Source organism: Xiphias gladius, chromosome 17 (assembly GCF_016859285.1).
Source record: "Xiphias gladius isolate SHS-SW01 ecotype Sanya breed wild chromosome 17, ASM1685928v1, whole genome shotgun sequence".
In the NCBI taxonomy this organism is placed as follows: Eukaryota; Metazoa; Chordata; class Actinopteri; order Istiophoriformes; family Xiphiidae; genus Xiphias; species Xiphias gladius.
The window spans coordinates 12,341,370-12,355,000 of NC_053416.1; the positions used below are offsets into that span (position 1 = coordinate 12,341,370).

Here is a 13,631-nt window from a genome sequence, read left to right on the forward strand (position 1 = left end):
ACCCATACATAATAAATGGGGCTAAAAACAATATGCTAAGGCACAGATCCACAATAAGTGGACGATAGCAGCACTAGCTATCATAGAGATTATATTCTCTTACCATCATTAACAGTCGTGGGTCTTGTTTTGTTACGTAAATGACAGATACCAAGACACAGAGCCAAAAGACGTGGAATGATAACACCAGCTCTCACAACCACAGTCTCAACAGTTAAAAGTGTAAGCTAGAAAACACAAAAATATCGGACCAAATTAGATACTGTGATGATCTAGACCTGTGGTTTTCAGAGGACTTTTTTAATCATGTAATTCTTGTTTCTTCTTTTGTCTTCCGTTACCTACTGCTGTAGCTAATGTTTAATAACATAAACAAATGACTGTAAGAAAGACAGAAGGCTACTGGCAGTTGCATAGATATATCAGATTGCATAGCCCAATTCAGAATAAATAGGAAGCCTCAACATTCACCGCAGAAAAAACAAAAAACAAATATGAGAACATACCTTCTTAAAGCTGATGTGTGCCATCCAGAGGGGAAATGAGCCAAATATCCCATGTGGAGGAATTCAGGTTTAGAATTGATTTCTTCACAGGGCAAGTCAAAAAAGGTGAGCATGAGACTGACTGCAGGTCAGGTACAGTGGTTGTATAGTAAACGGCAGCTCCTATCTAAATACATTCATTTTTAATTTATTACATTTTGAATTTGCAATATTTGTAAAACCTTGAAATTATATGTACCATATGTAGCTATAACATATGTTAAGAAATAATATAAAATAAATATACTTTGTATAAAAAAATAAATGAAAAAAGAAAACATTTTTTAAATTCTCTATTTTTAATCCTTATTAGATCTAGATTACACATTCCATTTGCAAATTTTAACACACTGCTACAATTTGTGATATTGAAAGGAATTTCTCATCTTTAAGATAAAGGTATTAAGATATATGCATAGATATATTTTATTTCTTTTTGATTAACACTAATATTCAATAAGCGCCACAATTCATATTTTCTTATTTTGGACAATTTAAAATATCACCTTATATTTCTCATTTAGGTATATAATAGAAATATCTTTTCATTCAAAACTGGTGTTCAACATAATTTTTTTCTTTCAGAAAAACATCTCTAAAATTTTAACCTACCCTGTATTTCTATACGAACTGTAGCTTTTTTCAGTAAAGCACCATCAGATCTGTATTCTTCCAACAGGAATCTCCAGAGTGACACTTCATTGTGTTACCAAGGTTGAATGTCCCAGTGGTGAAGAGTTCAGACTGATTCACATATTCCAAGTTCAGATTCACGATCTCGTTTTGACTGCTCTCAAAATCAGATATTTGCTATCCTTTATCAACTTAATATCTGTATGTGCTGTGTATCTGGTAGATGGAAAAGCAGCGGCTGCCGCACCTATCCAAAACACTGATGGTCTCCAGTAGGTTCCAAGAAACTGCATTCAATAGGTCCTAAAAAACAAAGAAGAAAAATTAAAAGCTTAGTGTAAAATAAAATAAATAGATAAATTCAATTTGATCTTATTTGTGTCCTGTATTTCATTTCATTAGGGAAAAAGGAAATTATACTGTGGAAGACCATTTCACCATTTTACTATGATATCTTTTTACATTATTACATATCATTATAATTTCCTGTCAGAGTTTTACTGAAAATCAATGTTATATCTATTTTATGTCATTTTCTAAATTCACTGATTGTGTTTGTAAACTTTTCTTCCATAATTAAAATATTAAATCTTTTTTTCCTGAATTATTTGATGTTCACTATACTGTTAACTGTAGTAACATACTTTTAGAGTGAAATGTACCTTTTCCTAGAGCTGCTGTTGACGGAGCGGTGATGATCATGTAGATGGAAATCATTGTCTGTCTGTTGTAACACATAAATCAAAATTAATTTTAAATGTTAAATTTTATTTAACATTTATTGTTAGTTGTTAGTTTGAAGTTACAAAGTCAATTTTTATAAAACTTGAACATTATGAATAGCATGTGTGGATTATTTTCATAATCGGGCAGTTTTAGTAAAGGGATAAGACTTTATACCCTCTCAGATTTTGCAACCTGCAATTATATAAACTATACAATCATGGAAAAAACTAAAAACTACAATTTTGCCGCTCACTCTAACTAATCTGATTCAAATTCAAAGCTGTCACTCACCACATTCACAGTGGTCTTCGTTGCTTTCTAAAGCTGACCTGTGAATTTTCCACTGACAGATGCCTGGTTTATGCTCTTCTCGTCTCTTTGTCATCATGTTGCGTGATATGACTCAAGGAATTGGTTATTGTGTTGTCACACAACTTGCAGGTGAACAAAGGCCTAGATTCACCGCTTTTGTAGTTATAAACTTACTGAATACTTAGATTTTACATCTGACAGTTCTAAGATAAAATCTTCTGACATAAACTATGGTTTCTCAGACTTAAAACAATGTCCAATGTAAGTCTTCGGTGCAAATAGTGTGTATTTAATCACGTCTTTGTGTTTTTTTTGAATCATTATGTGCATTGTGAGATGTTCCAGTCACGTGGAAGGCTACATTTTCCTGTGACACTTTATAAATGCAGTTACAACATTAATCGTAAAAAGTATTGAATAAGAAATAACTATGTATCAACTGCTATAAAATAAACTCTGCAAGCAAGGTAATTGTTGGCAATTACTTTCTCACAGGCCAAAATTAAACCACGTTCAGGACTGACAGTTAAGAACCACGGCTTTTTTCTTTCTATGTCTCTGCCACAGCCACAGAGCCGGGTTTGACACTCCCACAGCCCCAGGATAGACTCACCTTATCTCTGCTTTTAACATGCCTAAACTGTGTAGAGTCATGCTTGCTCTTATGAATCAGTAAAAATCATAATTTCCAAAAAAAAATGTACCATGTAATTTAAGCAGCACCCATATGTACACTATGTTTTAAAAGCACCCATATGTACACTGTGTTAAAAGCAGCTAACATTTTCAGATAACTGTTTAATCTACTGTAAGAACAGTTGACCAGAGCCAGTAGCATCACATTAATTAATGCTTTTCCACACTTTTTTCCAACATAATTAATTTTATTTTTGAACTTCGAAGCAATGTTAACTTCAAACATTTCTTTGGTAGGTTTAACACCTATGTTCATATCTTTGCTGAAGTTGCCACTGGAAAAAACAAAGGAAGGTACTGCAATACTTCAAGGTTTAATTCTACATATGAACAAAGTTTATGTCTTGAATTTGCCAGTTCACGCTTGACCTCAGCCTGTAAATTCATAAAAATGTTAAGTTATCACAGAATTCACTAAGTCCTCTTGCATCATTTGTGTTAAATAAAAGCTAGCCTGTTAATACTTTGTACAGTGGTTTTACAATTTTTTTTTTTTTTTTTTTTTTTTCTCTCAGCACAAAATTGTAAAACATTTCTCATTGACGACCTGATTCCATACAGGTCTTTAAATTCATGGACCATCTGGCATAACTTAGACACAAGATAATAGCACTACAAGTCAGTGCTTGTCAGTTAATTGACCTGAGTGGTTGAGTTAGTTTTTTTCTTGATGAACCACACTGCATACATTTTAAGAATGTTGTGGTCTGAAGACATGCCGTTAGCTGTGGTGTCTCTGTTGTTTCCCCCATTATATTGTAGATCACAAAATCCAGGCTTGCTGAGTTCTCTTTGTGTCTCCATTGATGTTACTGGGCCATCACTTCCCTTAAAACTCCAACCTAGAACCAAAACCAGTAGGAGGGTAAGAACTTCAGTTTGTATCATAATAGTGGCTCAGACATTCACCTCTCCCTTGCCAGCACCACAGGGTCATCCTGGTGATGACACTATCCAGGGGTTGCAACGAGGTCATCCAAACAGGGAGGAGGTCCCAGTTTTGCAGTGTAAGGGGCAAACAGTCAGGTCTGCATGCCTGGAGCATGTTTACTGTTGCGAAAAATATAATCACAGTAATGACTGGAACGCCAATCCCAGTCATCACCTTCCAGCCAGCCATGGAGAGGGCAAACACCAGCAATGGGAGTAGCAGGAAGCAGAGGACAAGGTACAAAACAGGTGTTTTTACTCTCAAGAGTTACAGTGTAAACCGCAGGCATATGCACAAATGTGTTCCCATTTCCATGTGGGAGCTTACACTAATTCCAGTACATCATCTTAAATTTTGATGGCCCTGTAGGTTTCATTTAAGGCTGACAATTATTTTCATTATTGATTTATTCTGAGGATTATTTTCTCAATTGATTAATTGTTTAGTCTGAGAAATGTCAAAAAAATGTGAAAAATGCCCAATGGTAATTTCCAAGAGCCCAAGGTGATGCAGACAAAGAGGAAAAATCTAAAGCACTCTGAGTCTTGAGGTATAAGGTTAAAAAGGCTTTAACAACCTGTTTCGGCTGGACCCCTTTATCGGGTTGATGAAATAAAATACAAACACAGACATGACACAAATGAGTTACAGGTTTGTGGATAGAAGGAAGGCGGGGCTACAGAAATCACATGAGATCAAAAATGCACTGTGAACATTTAACCAATGCAGATCTCTCTTCACAATGAAATGTGTAAGAACCAAATGAGGAAGGCTGTAAAAAAAAACAAAAAAAAAACTTTCATATCCAAAGAAAGAAGCTGAAAATGATAAATGTTGGTTTTGCTTGTAAAATGACTAAAGCAACTGATTATCAAAATACTTGCATATAAACTTTCTTTTGAATGAGTGATTGCTAAGTCAGTGTATCGAAACAGATCTAGTTTCAATTATACTGAAAACTTTAAAAAGCCTAAATATTAAGTGTCCTTCCCAACTGAACAAAACTAACTTGGATACGATCTTAAATAGGGTGTAGCTACATGGTCGGTGGAGCATTGCTAGGTGGTGGCTAAAGATCATGTGCTTTCTATGTTAATTCTGTGATGCTGCAAGATGTTTTCTCATTGTCATCTGTTACGGCGTCAGTAAAGTTTTGCTAGACGGTTGTGATATTTTGGGAGCTTTGTCATGGCATGGCATGGCTATATGGTTGCTATGGTGTTCTGAGTGGTCTGACTACTAGGAAAGTACTAAATACAAAGTGATTGGGACAGTTACTACTTTTAAATTGTTAAGTGGTTGTTGGGGTGGTTCTGTGTAGTAGCTAGGGTGTTGATTGGTGGTTATTCATTTATTTGGGATAGTTTCTATGGTGATTCTCTGTGGTTACTGTCAGTACTGTGTATTTGCTAGTTTGTATTATGTTTGTGCTTTATAAACCTTGGAAATGTGTTTACACTAACAATGCTATTGGTACTTTAGTTCAGCAGCAGTACTGTTGGTGGCAGTGGCATTTATAAGAGAAACACATTTGATACGTGTGTGTGTGTTTGTGTGTGCATAAAGTTAAACTAACAGTGATACATACACAGAGACGAAGAGAGAGAGAGAGAGAGAGAGACCAAGACTGGAGAGAGACACTGTGTGTGTGTGTGTGTGTGTGTGTGTGTGTGTGTGTGTGTGTGTGTGTGTGTGTGTGTGTGTGTGTGTGTGTGTGTGTGTGTGTGTGTGTGTGTGTGTGTGAGTGTATACCTGTGTGGCAGCTACTAGCTTATCTCCTGGACTAGCCAGGGCTGCCACTGTAGCTGTTGTAGTGGTTCCGAGGTTGGACCCCAGGGTTAAAGGGTAGGCCCTTTCAATACTGATTACACCGATCCCTGAGGGTTCATAGTAGGATTAGCAAGAGCCTTTACAATAGCTGCATAGCAGTCTCAGGGCCAAAGGCAAAAATTAAGTCATCCTTCTGGTTTAGCATAGTCGGTGGAACCGATAAGACCTCAAGTCGTGGGACTTAAAGTAGTCAACAGTTGTAAGAGGGAAGAAAATAGCAAAAATATACTCCAGTGCAAGGCAAGTGCAAGGTATCCCAAATTGGTTTTTGTGAGGCTTTTTCAGTTTATGCAGAAATGCAATTAATTAAGACACTTTGAAGAAATGGACATGTGGAAAACTTTGCCAAAGGACAAAACTTTGTGTTTTTTTTTTTGAGTTATGTCTGGAACTGCACAAATCTTCTACACATGGACGATTTTTAGCAAACATACTTAACCATGTTCTGGCCAGTCCTGTTAATGCTGAACTGTAAAAATACTGAGGAGGTCATTTATTAACTGTTGAATTGGATAGCAAGAGAGATGTTGCCACAGTTTCCTGTTACAAATACCTTATTTCATGTATAATATGTAGAAAATTACGATGTACAAAATATTGTTTATTGTGCAATTGCAGATGTTTAGGAAACCGCAATTATAAATCAGTATAAAGTTCAGTTTGCCAGGCATAAAAGTCACTTAAATTATATTTTTATTCATTTTTTTTCTTTATACCCTAAAACTTTGTCTTTGTGTGTTTATTACCTATGAGAGGAGTGATGGCCGAGGTGAAGACAGAACTACTCTGAACCAAAAAGGTCATGCCAGCTCCCATTAGTAGAGCCAGATAACCTGCCAGCCAGGTAAAAGGGTAAGGGAAATCTACAGGACATGACAAGACAGAGGGGAGGGGGACTCTTCAAAAAGGGAGCACTGTGTCCTCCTGTGCATTGTCATTGTTAAAATTAATTTAAATCTAAGATATATTCTAGGTTAGGATAATTTGAAAAGCAATAGGTTAAGCTGTAATGCATTTAGGAATAGTGCTGTACTAATCCTATGTTACCTGTGTTAATGACTTTATTAAGAGCCCTGGCCACCTGGCCCTTCAGCAGGGAGTTGAGCAGTTTAACCAGCAGTATCAAACAGCTGCACAGCACCAACAGGGAGCAAGCCAGGAGGATCAGACCTATAGCCAAGTCTGACAAAGAGCAGTCCACAAAGAGATGCCTGCCTGAGCAGAGAGACAAAGATATGATATCGTGAAGGTTTGATGTAGAGAATAAGATTGTTTGAGTGAGAAATAAAAATTAAACTAGCAAGATGTAAAGAAAGGAAAGAATGCAGTTGCTCTCTGGGAACAACTGACAAATCTTCAAACTTAGTGATCAGTGTGTTTTACTTGCAGTGCATGTTGATGATTGATGAAAAGGTTATATCTAGTCCCCCTCACACAAGTAGAGGGGGAAATGTATGACAGGAGAGGAGAGATGTTATTCCATAGACATCTTAAAAACCTAAAATCGGACAAATAGTAAAAAATGACACAAATGCGTACATTTCTGTGTGTGCTCTGAAAGGTTGTGTGCTCCCCAGGATGTTTCATTGTCCTGTCAGCAATGATAAGCAGAGTGCAGACTGAGGCAAAGAGATGGTGGGAGAGTTTCAAAATGTAACACATTTAGTACACTTCTAGTTTTGCAGATTCAGTATATGAGCAAGACTACGTTATGTTTTCAAGTGGCATGGTTCAGCATTAAACCTTCTCCAACTTAAGTGAGACAAATATGTTACCCCAGGAACAGGACATTAGAAGCAACAAGCAGTAATTTCACATTAAAATGGGTCACATTTTATTGTACCAATACCTCCACGGTTGTGGTTTGACACCACTGCTTCACTAGACTCTTGTTCCTCACACTCTGGTCTCCCCTAGCGATGGCTGTAATGACTGACCGGTCCAGCTACAAAGAGAGAATCATGAATCATGTAATAATTGTCGTATATTATCATTACACTGTGTGGTAATGACAATTTATTGCTGCCATCAATTGTCTACAGAGAGGTTACACATTAACCTTAGGGGTGGGAATTTTACCTGTCAGCTCATTGTAAAAGAGTTATTCTGTATTTGATAGCCGCCTCCTAATACTGGATCAAGATAGTTACTTCTCACCATAAACTATAAAGGACTAGACCTTTGTGTCCCTTAATGAGCTGTACACAATGTCACAATGTCTAACGGTGAAAAGAGTGTCTGGCTGCTTCCTTCTACTTTCTGACTTTTTTTTTTTCAATCTTGTGCCTCTGAGCACGTTTATCTTGTTCATTCCTGTTGCTGTCTGTAATTAAAAAGATGTAGAATAATTATGCAAAATCAGTTTAATGGGTAACCTTCTGATGTAGAATAATTATGCCATTGTGAAATTTTCTCTACTTTTAATTTAAAAGGAGGATGTAAGCTAATGCCTTTTTATTAACTGTTTGTGACTGTTTTTAGCAAAATGATCTAATACCCATTCTGAAGAGCTTCTGTCGATTACTTCCTATGAACTGTTATCCTCACTAGTTGTGCTTCCCAGGTGTCTGCCGCGTACTGGCTTTGCCTCTGTATCTGTCTTGAATAGTGACAGAAAATATTTCCTGTGCATATCCAGTCACAGTACCTGGATAATCATTTTAGTAAGTGGCTCAGTGAGGACTTTGAGAAGTTCAGGAGATTCTTCTCCAGTACTGAGCTGTAGCGTGTTGACTACAGCCTGTGACAGATGCCTCAGTAGACCGCTCACGGCTTCCAAAGGGAGAAGCACCAAAACTGACAACCAGTTTAAACAGTCATGGACTGTAGCTCCAGCGAATGCCCTGGAATAAACAGAATATCAGATGTTATTTTCAAATAAACATACCTATAATTATACTGTATACACAGCTCACAGATACACAGCTGCACCTTTCAAACTCCTCTCTCTCCCCAGCCTGCATCAGAGCAACAACTGTATTGGTGACTGATGTTCCAATGTTGGAACCCATGATGATAGGAATGGCTGACTGAACATCCAGCACTACACAGGAAGGCATTATTAGACAAAATCTGTATATATAACATTCGAGATAATGTAGTTGATTAGAAATATTTGGTATTCAATTGGCTGGGTCTTTCCAAAGTGCTACCATTAGATGTTTATGTATATTATCCGTAATTAACATTGTTTTAGGATTGTTGACTTGAACTCACAACCCGAAGAGACAAGGCTGACTATGATGGATGTAGAGGTGGAGGAGCTCTGGACTAACACTGTCACCAGTATCCCCACCACCAGCCCTGCTACTGGGTTAGAGAGGATGGCATTTTCCTGGAAGACATCCCCTGCTACCCTGCCTGGGATAGAGAGACAGATCAAGAGAGACAGACGGGAGTGCCGCTTTAAAATTGAAAATAAAGCTGAGCATTGACTATATTGTATAAGAGTAAGTGAAACAGACAATTAGATGTCAGTGCTTACCTCCAGCTAGTTGAAAAGCAGAGCTTAAAACATCAAGGGAGCACAGGAAGAAGTACAGAAGCAGAAAGACAAGCGGGATTTTGCAGAGAGCATATTCAACTGTTTTAATTCGCTCTGATTTCGGCCGAGTTTCCATGGTCCAGTTCTGGAGGGCATCCGTTATAGGTATTTGAAGCAGAAATTGTAGTGCTCAGTGTTTGTGGTAGTGGTAGTAATAGAAGTCGTAACTGTAGTAGCTCAAGCAGTGGTAGTATTACTAGTGGTGGGAGTACTTGTGATAGTTGTCTTGATATTTAATGATTGATACCACTACTACAGACCTCTCATGAAAGACAGCAGTAACAGTACTACTATACTAATGTGCTGTATATCAATGTAACAAAGAGCAAGGATTTGTTTTCTAATATTACAAAAATCACCCTAACCAATATTGTGTTCAAAACACAAACGAATTGCATTACAGAGTTTACCTTCAATCAGTGCTGCTTCAGGTATATAGTTTGAACAAATATTATTTTAACATAACTTGGCTTTTGATGAAATGGTGCGCCTGCTTGAGAAAGTCGATGCTGATTGAGATTGCAGCTGATCGTAAAAACATAAAATAAACAAAAACAGAAGAGAGAAGACAAGAACCGAAGGACTGTACTTTTTACCTCACACACTAATTTTATGTGGTAAAAGGAAAAGAGGGATGATGAGACAGGAAAGAGAAAGAGGGCAGAGAAGTAAGGGGAGGTGCTACTGTGTAGTGTAGATTAACTCTATTAGTAGAACATGGGTGACTGATTGTAAAACGGAAATGCATAGACTCGTTCTCATTCTTTCCATCCCTCTTTTTCTTAACCTCTAACCTGCGTATGTGGTGGTTTCGTGGTTTCAGTTTAATGCTCAATTTAATACTCACCAGAGTACTGCAGAAGCGGAAAAAAAAAACGTGTTAATTCATCAAAGAATAACTTACAAATATATCAATAGGCAGAGTGGTCTCAAAACAACATCGTCATGTGCAGATATTAAGACAATAAAAGTCAACTACAGTATGAGCGAGTACCAGCTCTGTCTACTGCAGGTGTAACCACACAGTTGTATATGCAGAGTCTTTGTCGGTACAGAATACGAATACTTGGGTACCAAGTCCATGCCAGGGCTTTGTGGAATGTATGGGTGAATGTGGCCGTGGTGTAAAGCGCTTTGAGCGGTCGAAAAGACCAGAAAAGCGCCCTCCAAGTGCAGTCCGTTCACCGCTTGCTTCGTTTTCTACAGTGCCGCCGTGGGCACTGGAGGCACTGGCGGTACTGGGTGTACTGGGGATGTGATTCTTTCGGTACAGAGGAAGGTGCCCGTGTCAGTGCTCTAGCCTGACGTCAAACTCCAAGAGACAAATCAGAGGGCAGGCGCAGTAAACGGCAACCGCGCGCGGAGTGGCAGCGGGAAGGGCGGGTGCAGCAACGGGTCCGACTCGCGGGGAATGGGGTGATTTTGCAATTCGATGCGGGTCATGGCAGAAAAGACGTAGACAACCAAAAGCCAGTGTGTAAACGGCGTCACAGAGAATTTCAAGTGAAGGGAGGAAACGCCTCAAACGTATTTAAGCAGTTCAGAGACAGACATCTGAATTCAGGGTAAGCGAATTTCTGTTGTTAGCTTTTTATTAACATGTCATCAAAATGTTCACATCCTGAAATTTTCCCATAATTGTTTGCACATTGCGACAGCCGGCATCTGTTGTAGCAAAGCTAGCCTAAGGTTAGCTCGTTTAGGCTAACATAGCAACCGCTCATAAAGTCAGCGGGGTGCTAACATCATTGGTAGGCTACCATGACAGGTCAGTCTGTCAAAATATAAGGACTTTTTCACACCACTGGTCTGTCACCTTGTTAGCCAATTTAAACGACTGCTTACACACTGTCTATATGCAGGAGCTCCTGCTGTTTTTCTTTTTCTTTTTTTTCTTTTTTTTGCTGTGGTATCGAATTTGGTAACGACAGTCGTGGAATTTAAATGGTACTGGTACCGTTTACCAAATTTCTGGCATCGTAATATCCCGTAGTACAGATGCAGGACTGCGCTAATAACTCAACTGGCTACTCTTAAGGGACTTTAACTCTTGAACACACCACAGAGGTTAAATTCCTCTGAGCCATCTGCAGTCAGCAGAAATAACCCACTTGGTTGTAAGTGATGAAACCTTAGCTTTAGTTTAAGACGGTGTTTGTTTTTGTTTTGTTTGTTTGGTTGGTTGTTTGGTTGGTTTGTTTGAAACTTTGGAATCATTACAACAATTAACTTTCTTTTCAGCAGATTCAGTTAGTTCACATGTCAAGAGGGGATACTTTTGGATCCCTTTTGTTTGGATTTGTCATCATAAAAAGATCCACTGAGATTACTGCCTGGTACATAGGGCATAGTCGACTGAACGTATAAAGACTGTAGATAAGAAACATTTACAGGAAGACATTATAAAAGACAGTAGTAGAAAGAAGAGAATTTTGGGACTATGAAGGATTATGAAGAAACCACTGTTTTCCTGGGTCAGTGGGGACGTTTTCAGCAGATCATCTTCTTCCTGCTCTGTGCCAGCACTGTCCCCAATGGATTTGGAGCTTTATCCATCGTCTTTTTGGCCGACATTCCCAGTCACCACTGCATGATTCCTGAGGTTAATTTGACTCAAGAATGGCTCAATGCTATCATCCCTGTAAAGGTAAATCAGCGCATGACTGTCAGAAAACAGCTGCAGTTTTGAATATAGGACAAATACAGTGCATAGCAGTGCATTGTTGACCCACCTGATCAAGATATCATCACAAAATTATGATAAAAGTTACATTTCTTTGATACCAATTAATTTGTATGGAAATTATCTTCTCTATAGTACTGCATTATTATAGTACAGTATATTATTCCTATACCATTCCGACAGGCACTTAAGACTTGTGGACATACTGTGAAAGTGGAATACCATAGTATTCCCTCTCGTGGTTGCTTTATTGTAGACTTAAGATTCAGCTCTACATATAACGTGGTATGGCCACATATAAGAGTATCTTTAAGTTTATTCACAGCAGGTAACATCTAAGGTGACAACCATGTCATATGTTTAGCTGTTGTCTACAGTTGATTTTCCCATTAAATTCTAATCAAATGCTCTTTTAGCTTTCTTCTAATACAAATTAAATTGTAAACAAAGTGTGTGTTACTGTGACTGTGAGGTGGTGAATGGAAAACAGGAGCTGAGCAGGTGCAGCAGGTACAGGCTTGATGTCGTGAGGAATTTCTCTGCTCTGGGGTACATTCCTGGCAGGGATATCAACCTCACTGACCTGGAGGAGGAGGGCTGTGTGAATGGGTGGAGCTACAGCAGAGACGTCTACCAGTCCACCATAGTCTCTGAAGTGAGTGTATATGCTTGTATGAGTACATTCAATAGCTGTAATAAGGATCATAATATTAACACAGATTCCCTTTTGTCAGTGTATGTAATTTTTCCAATATAATTAGCCAGAATATTTTAAGATTTGTTCTTTAATTTCCCCTAATGTCTGTTTAATGGATGAATATTCCAGTTTGACCTGGTGTGCAGTGAGCAGTGGAAACAGCCGCTCACCTCCACTCTTTACTTCCTGGGAGTTCTTGTTGGATCTTTTACCTCAGGACAGCTCTCAGACAGGTATTGAGACTACGCTGGGTGAGATGCATATATGTAGAGCTTCCCAAAGCGACTTTTTAATTAATTTATTTTGTTATTTTTACTCCAGCCATCCTAGCAGATGCAATTGGTTACTACTATATATGAGGAAATGCTTCTAAAATGATCTAATTTGATTAAACAACTTAACTAATAGTATTCCTTTAGAGATTTTTATTCAGAAAGTGCAAAAAAACCCTCAATTTTTTTCATCATGACTAAGAAATATGCCTAACTTGCTAAAGAAATGCCTCTCCCCATTTTACATTTAATTTAACATATGCTGTCCCCACCTACTGTGTATATAAGTTTTAAGATTTTTCTTTGTTCCATATTTATTTTTTTATAATTGTTTAAAAATCTGTATTAATAATGAGGAACCAATGCCTTTTTATTTTCATTATATTTGCACTAAATTACTTAAAATCTTAAATCTGATATGCATACAGTTATGTTCAATATGTGCTATAGAAATAATTAAAATGATTCTTTTTGCTTCTATTTTATTGTTGCTCTTCTCAATATAGATATGGAAGGAAGCCCGTCTTTTTTTTTACCATGGCAGTTCAGACAATTTTTACCATTGTGCAAATCTTCTCCCCTTCATGGACGGTGTTCTCCATCCTCCTCTTCCTCAGTGGTTTGGGACAGATAGCCAACTACATTGCCGCTTTTGTGCTGGGTACAAATAATCACCTCCTGCTGTAACTATTGGCACACTATTTGCTCTACATTTGATTTGTCTGATAAACTGTTGATTCATTCATGTCCCTCTCTTTGTGT

At 37.9% G+C, this 13,631-nt stretch overlaps 2 protein-coding genes across 4 annotated transcripts in view; one reads left to right on the forward strand and one right to left on the reverse strand.

The window, feature by feature from the left end:
- Positions 1-3,545: 3,545 nt before the first annotated feature.
- LOC120802871 (sodium-dependent phosphate transport protein 2A-like) lies at positions 3,546-9,293 on the reverse strand. The gene is made up of 12 exons (XM_040151044.1): positions 9,158-9,293; positions 8,890-9,096; positions 8,605-8,716; positions 8,321-8,516; positions 7,523-7,618; positions 7,213-7,264; positions 6,721-6,888; positions 6,420-6,536; positions 5,596-5,720; positions 4,421-4,437; positions 3,822-4,102; positions 3,546-3,754 (listed from the first exon to the last, which is right to left on the reverse strand). Exons 1-12 carry the CDS (start codon positions 9,291-9,293, stop codon positions 3,546-3,548), a joined length of 1,716 nt encoding a protein of 571 aa, XP_040006978.1.
- A 1,378-nt stretch (positions 9,294-10,671) lies between these two features.
- LOC120802574 (solute carrier family 22 member 5-like) overlaps positions 10,672-13,631 on the forward strand; it is a 13,737-nt gene continuing 10,777 nt past the window's right edge. The window contains exons 1-5 of one of the 3 annotated variants that reach the window (XM_040150523.1): positions 10,672-10,782; positions 11,697-11,864; positions 12,373-12,555; positions 12,727-12,830; positions 13,376-13,530. In XM_040150523.1, coding sequence (XP_040006457.1) covers positions 11,808-11,864; positions 12,373-12,555; positions 12,727-12,830; positions 13,376-13,530 — 499 coding nt within the window. In that variant the 5' untranslated portion in view covers positions 10,672-10,782; positions 11,697-11,807. Of the gene's footprint in view, positions 10,783-11,458; positions 11,865-12,372; positions 12,556-12,726; positions 12,831-13,375; positions 13,531-13,631 lie in introns of all 3 variants that reach the window. The other 2 variants (XM_040150521.1, XM_040150522.1) reach the window with 2 other exon arrangements.